Here is a 7,083-nt window from a genome sequence, read left to right as displayed (position 1 = left end):
GGGGGTGGTGGGGAGAGAAAAAAAATTGGACTGAAGTTTCTAGAATTGATCTTGGATGGATTTTAAATTCCACTGTCTTCTAGGCAATGTTTCCACCTGATATCCCTTGCTATCTTTTCATTTAATGTTATCACTAACAATTGAGCTAAATGATTTAATTACAGCGAGAGATTTTATTATATTATCCTTCCTTCCTTTCATCCATCCCTCCAACCATTCTGTCCTTCTGTAAAATATTTTAAGTGCATCACATCCACTTGAATCTTCCACTTCTTGGCTAATGTACCTGTGTACTACCTTATTTCTCTATCCCTTAGATTCCCACTAGAAATCAGGATGAGACTTGAATAGTAAAAATTATCTCCGAGATCAGCCACTCGTATCTGCATCAAACTGTGCCTTCAGGACCTCTTTCTGGCAGGAATGTTTCTCATTCAGGACCTTTATGTACCACTGGCAGAACTTCTATGACAAATGAATATGTAGATGGGAACCTTTGCATCTGAAATCGCATTCTGTCCTCAAGCGAGCCCACACTACCCAATCAATTCACTAAAACAGCGAATTTTCAGCATTGTACACCTGAACTAGACTGAAAAGAGAAATCTCAAAAATCAGTTCCAGAAAATATTTACCCTGTAACTTGAAATAAAGGACACAATTAAAGAAAACAAATCTGTTTGTAAACAGAAGAAGGAGGTGACAATCTGCTGAACAAATTTCTAAGCATGAATGAGCATCTTGGCTCAGCTGTGGAGTCTCCGTGTTCCTCTTGCTGGCACCGTTTAAATGTCAGATCTTGGAACTGTCCGGGTACCAGCTGACTCACCACAAACTGGCAACTTCTGGCCTATCAGAAAATCACAAAATCTGGCAGTTGGTGCTACACCAGCCGCACTGATCATCCACCTGTGCCAACGGATGTCAGTAAATCTTGATTCAGCCAGCGTGCCATACCTTGGGCTGCGATACTGAGGTTGGCTCATGCCATAGCCATCATGACGCTGTTGGATAGAGTAACGAGCGCTAATGGAGGCTGTGCAGCTGCTCCTTCAGTTTCCTACGCAACTCAGACTCTCATAGTGCCCTACTTTGAAATACCTACATATATATATTTGAGTTTCAGACCTCTTTTCCTCCCACCACCTGGCAGGACTGGCCAGACCAGCTCGGCATTACGGCAAAGCCAGGTAGGAATGAAAAGAAATAGTCTCTCTTGCCTTTGCTATCAAGGTTCCCATTAGTCAAATAGTTGGTAGCCTAAAAATAACACATGCTCATTAGGTTCCTACCTGAACCTGCACATAATTGTCATGCACAGATATTAAACTTTAATTTTCTGAAGGATCGCTCCTGAGTGGCCCTGTTTTTCATGACAACCCTCTGAACACAGAGATTTGCTCTCCTTGTTCAAAAAAGAATGTTTTACACACAACCATATCTCCTCTTCTCCATCCTCTCATCTTTAAAAGCATAAATCAAGAGCCATTCCCTAGCTGGCTTACCAGGAATTTTCAAACAAATTATAGCAATTTGCAACTAACTCTAGCACACATTTTTTACCTGATTTTACTATTAATGAAGTCTACTGGTGTGACCTTTTTCACAACAAGCAGCAGACTAATGAACCACTCATCCCACTTTCCCTTGGAGAGACTACAGACTGGGTATGCGGCAGGTGGACTTTGGGAAGATCATTAGAAGGTGCGTGACGTTTAATCAGTTTGATTACAAGCCAGAACGGAGAACGGAGTGACTCAGATCTCCCACACGACTAATATCCCTCTTATTTGTTTTCAGTCTCTTAGAGCAGACTAATTAAACGTGTGTAATTGGAAAGTCACTGATACACGCTGTAGAGAAACACCAGGAACGAAGAGTACTCACGCAATTCACAGGATTGACTAGTTCTTGAAAAAACAGACTGGTGTTTGATTTTAAATGCACAAAATGTGTCTCAGAGTCCTTTTTCTGATTGCTAGGGGAGGTTACATTGAAAGACTCTCAAACAGGAATGAACTGGTGCTGTGCTGCACCAAGGTAAGTCCAGCTTTGCTTTTTACACGCTGATGGCTTGGTTAAACTCACCGTAAACACCCTCTCTGGCTCACCCTTGGCCCGCATGTTGGTGTCATGAACTTGCTTTAGGATCATCCAGGCTTCATCATGTTTACCTATCTGAAAACACCAAAGAAAAGGAAAACAAATGCTGCAGTTCCCAGCTCTGGAATTTATCAAAGCATCAAGAGACAACAGTTCTAGAGGTCTGAAATAGGGGAGAAGCACCTGTAAACACAAAGAGCTGAAGGCATGGTCTGTGTTCACAGAGTGCAGTATCTCCGCGCTGAAGAAAGGAGTTAGTTACCCTAAAACTGTTTGAGGCAGGACAGGAGTCAGGAACAGAGCTTTAAAACCAGATGAAAGACGGGGAGATGGATGAGGAGAGCTGGGCTTTGTCCCACCTCTGCTGAAGGCTTGCACGGTTAACTGGAGCTGGGTATTGCCACACGGGAACGAAGAATACTTGCTTAAGATTTCTGAGGTTTATACATTTTACTCACTAAAATGTACCCTGTCCTTTGCTCTTCCACCAGGATTCAGTAGTTAGAGGCCCAAACTCTGTGAGGTGTTTACAAAATGCTTTTGTTGGGCTTTAAATACTCCCAGCCCTCACCACCTTCTTTCAGTACCACGTTTGGCAGTGAAACACCAAGCATTGGTGCCTGACCCCGTAGTCTGTGGTCTTTGGGGTCTGAGCAATCCGTGGAGCTAGTGTAGACATATAAGAGTGGTTTTTACTCTGAGTTAGTGCTATGCATGTCTGATGGGACAAAGAAAGACAGACAGTGACACGTTAGGGACCAGCTATCCTCTGCTAATATCAGACTGCAACATTCAGATGAATCATCTTACCTCCAGCAAAAACCGCGGGCTTTCAGGCATGAATTTCAGTGCCACCAGGGAGGCGATGCAGGGCAGAGCACAGACAAGTACAAAGACTCTCCAGCTGTGGAAGTGGTACTGAGTTCCCATACTGAACCCCCAGCCTGGAAAAAGCAAGAGCCAAAGAGTAAAAATACCGCCCAGGCATGCTGAGGTTTTGCCTCCTAAAGCAGCTCTGAACTTTACAGCTGCGTATCCCGTGGGGACAGGTTGAAAGTTTGCTATTCTTAGTAATGACGGCTCTGAGAGGCTCGATAGCGTGCTCAGTAGATAACAGCAAGTGAGTTTGTGTTCGTTACGGAAAATGGAACACACTTGGTCAGGCTCTGCCTTTTAAAAACCTTTTATCTTCGAGTTTAGAAATTATCTAGTGGTAAGAATAGCTCCATGCAGCTGTAAGCAAGAAAGGCTGGGAAAGGGTAGAGGAGTCAGGGCCATAATTTATTGCTGCTTGGGTACAAAATTTTACAAATGTTAAATATTCTCTAATCTGAGAGGCACGTTACAGACGGCTCCTCTCCATCTCTTACATCACACACATATTTCACATTTTATGGAGAATTAGGAAAGTAAGTAGGTTTTTGGGGGGCTTTTTTGTTTGTTTCTTTTTTTTTTTCCAGACCTACAAATCCTGAGCTGAGATTCAAATTTAGAAGAATCAAGATCCTAAACCTGCATTTGAGATTCCCCCTCTCCTGTATTTTTCCTGATGTCTGACCAGATCAGGTATTCCCCTGCCAAGGACTAGAAAGTCTAGCACCATTCTTACATTCAGCCATTTACTTTCCCCAGGTTCAACTCTCAGAAGGAATGTTTGTTTAATTCAGGGTTTTTTTCTATAAACAATTTTATTCACATAATAAGGAAATCATCAAGTAACGTTTTTGCAGAGGTCTCATCTGAGTCAGTCATGTCCTTCTACTCATTTAATGAAGTTCCAAAATTGCAGGTGGAACATGGGAAATCAAAAAGAGAAGCTATAAGAACACAACATCAAAAAGTCATCTGAAAAATAAATGCAATATAAAAACATAAGGGCTTTTTAAAGCAAATGTAGTTGCAGGTAATAGAATTATTTCAACCTGACACCACTATATGCTATTTGCCTACTATTTATTCCAACAGTCTCTGTCATATCAATTAAAAGCGTGAACATTTCTTCACACAGAGCGTACTTTAAACATGGTAAAAATGGATTGACAGATAGGTAAATGTTAGAGTGCTTTTCTTTATGGTCTTTGTGGCCTGTCCTACTTTCCTCAGACAGGATTTTGCAAACAGTTGGTGTCCCTGAATACTGAAGGAATTAATCTTTTCTGGTAGATATTTGCTTCTGATGTTTTCCTAGGATATACACGAGGAACACCATGTGACATGCAGATTTTTGCTTCTCAGAGCACAGATACGTTTCAGAGTACACCCATCTACTTTTTCTCTCCCACTTCCAGCTCTGGAGACAGAAGCCAATCCCCTCCTGAACCCATTTAGGTGAAGTCAGATGTGACTCCAGCCCAACACAGGCTGGGTAAATGTGTCACCAGTTACACAGACTCAAGAGCGCTGACGCTTGCCTAAGGAAAAGAAGACGTGCTGTCATTCATAGCACCCAGTAATTCCCTGGTTAATCACAGAGTCATAGATTAACATTACTTATTTTTGATAACTGGATCAATTTTGCAGTATAATCCCAGTCTAGTTCTCCCCAAATGTGCTGACATTTAGATTAAGAGCTCAGGCTCTGGCAGTACAATTCAGGGGGTGTACTTAAAGCTTTTGATGCAAATAGCCCTCATCAGTCCTAGTTACAGCCTTAGTATCAGCCAATCATGCAGTCAATTTATCAGACCTTTTTTGTGCACTTCACTAATCTATAATTTTCAGTGTTTATGCTGGGATGTGGTGGGGTTGATGCAGGAACGTGGTGCTGTCGAAAGTCAAAAGCACAAATCATTTACCGTAATGTGGGATGATGCTCCAAGCCATTGCTGAAGCAAAAATGCCACCAATCATCCAGAACATGCAAAGCCAGCTCAGGTGTTCCCCCCTCTTCTCACGAGATAGGAATTCAGAGAAATAGGCAAACACGATGGGGAGGGATCCCCCAATACTGAGGAGAAAAAACAGCACATGGGAAGAATAAGAGTCTTCTTCGGTGTCTGTGTAGTCAGGATTGCACATAGAAAGAGGGAAGGTCACACTCACAGATGTGCTGCACATAAGTGAGCCTTGTAGGAAAAATTCAAATCTCTCTTTGGCTGGACTGGCCTTAGACATCAAAGACAACCGGGATCCTTCTCATGGTCTGGAAGCTGAATTTTCTGTACAGTTTATATAAAGCCAATGTAATGCCCTGCTCTTCACTTAGACATCTTCTCTGTTGTTGTTTTGCAATCACTCATTTTAGGAAGGCAAAATACAGGCAGGTGATGGGAACTGCTCAGGATCTCTGGAGGCCCTGGCAGTCAGGATTGTAAAGCAAGGAGGGCATTTATCAGTCTCAACTCACCTTTCTGCACAATTTGGGCAGTACCAGAAGAATGTCAATGACCAAATGACCAAACTTTCCTACTGCTAATGTTTAAGGGTCAGGAGAGGTAATGTAATGACATGTGCTAAGCAGCAGTGCCATCCTGCTCAGTACCAGAGATACATCTCCTGGGAAGCCTTCCTTCTGCCACCCCACGCACCCGAACTGCCAGGCTGAGATGGGACATGGGACAAATTCACCGGTTACCCACCCGAGGCCTGAGATAAGGCGGCAGAAGAGGAAGAATCCGTATCCCTGGACAAAGGAGGAGAGGAACGCGAAGGCAGCGTTGATTGTAAGTGATATGATGAGGCATTTCTTTCTTCCCAGTTTATCAGCAAGGCCACCCAGCATGACGGCCCCCACCATCATTCCTAAGTAGACTATCAAGCCTAGAAGTGAGAGAGAGACAGACAGTGAGTTTGGTAACTGTGTAGAAATAAATAGTATGCAGTGCAGAAGCAGATTTTAAAAGCACCCATATGGCAACTGACGTTGACCTGACCTGCAACAGAGATACACCCATCTCCCCCAAACTAGTATCTCAGGTACAGACACTCTATCCATTGGTGGAACCTAATTTTCCTGGCTTCTGCCCATGAGCCTGCATCAACTCCCTGCTGCACTGCATCATGCAATATAGACATATCCTCATTTGACCAGACCCACATGTTTCTTTCCCAGCCTCTCTGCTCACATATCCCCTGCACGTCAGCAATGGCCAGGCATAAGCAGCTTAGGATGCACGTGTCCCAGCTATGTGCCACCAACAATACAACGGAAGTCTGATGTCTTAACTCCTCTAAACCCCTGAGCGCAATGGGACAGAGGATGTGCAGGGAGGAGGTTGCCTCTGGCTGCTCTTTGTGCTTAGAAAGCTGTGAGAGCAGAGGGACTGCTAAAGCATGTGTAAATCTCTTTGCAGATCTTTAGCCTTCCCATACCTCTTTTGCTCTCATCTCTTTCACTCTCTGCTTTTCCCAGCTTTACCTGAAAGGATCAGTCTGTTACTGAGACTCACCTTGTGCAGCACAGTGACTTCCTTCGTTAGTCTGCCAAGATCTGGCATCTAACTAATAGTCGACCTACAGAAAAGCGTGCAGCCTTGATCTGAAAATGTGAGGAGAAGGGAGAACCTACTGCTTGTCTCCACAGTTTGCTCTACAGTATTATCACTCTGACATTGTTGAGAGAAATGAATGCTTCTTTTTAACTGAGCTTCATTAGATCTGCTGCTATGGGGTCCTCAAAAGACAGTTTCAGGGACAATATTTGGTGCCAGGCTGAATAGGAGAGAATGCTTTTCTTCTCCAAACAGGCTCCCTGTACCCAGCTCACTTTGTGCTTCCAACTCCGGATTAAAAAACCCAGACGTTGTCCTTGGCTCTTCTATTGACACTGCCACCAGAAGGGCCACCTATTATACTGCCTTTTCCTTTAAGTAGGTACCAGTGTAAATAGCACTAATTATTAATGCTCGAAGGTCCAGGAATATTTTATTTCATTTATTCTATCTACTTTCCAGATGTAGAGACTTCAGTGAGCAATAGTCCTAGGAAGAACCATAAGCTATTTTCTTTTTGCTGGCAAAACTCATGCTGCAGCTGGCAGGC

General features: G+C 43.4%; 1 protein-coding gene across 1 annotated transcript in view; it reads right to left on the bottom strand.

Annotated features, from left to right (window-relative positions):
- Positions 1-2,088: 2,088 nt before the first annotated feature.
- The window catches only part of LOC104498361 (synaptic vesicle glycoprotein 2B-like), a gene marked incomplete at its 3' end in the record, with an annotated part of 15,274 nt that continues 10,279 nt past the window's right edge, over positions 2,089-7,083 (bottom strand). The window contains exons 2-5 of the mRNA XM_010141723.1: positions 5,682-5,862; positions 4,899-5,050; positions 2,914-3,047; positions 2,089-2,178 (exon numbers count right to left, since the gene is read on the bottom strand). Coding sequence (XP_010140025.1) covers positions 2,089-2,178; positions 2,914-3,047; positions 4,899-5,050; positions 5,682-5,862 — 557 coding nt within the window. The remainder of the gene's footprint in view (positions 2,179-2,913; positions 3,048-4,898; positions 5,051-5,681; positions 5,863-7,083) is intronic.

The sequence above is a fragment of the Buceros rhinoceros genome, unplaced genomic scaffold (assembly GCF_000710305.1).
Source record: "Buceros rhinoceros silvestris isolate BGI_N320 unplaced genomic scaffold, ASM71030v1 scaffold14990, whole genome shotgun sequence".
NCBI lineage: Eukaryota > Metazoa > Chordata > Aves > Bucerotiformes > Bucerotidae > Buceros > Buceros rhinoceros.
Note: the sequence above shows the minus strand (reverse complement) of the source record. Positions and strands in the feature narration are given on the sequence as shown.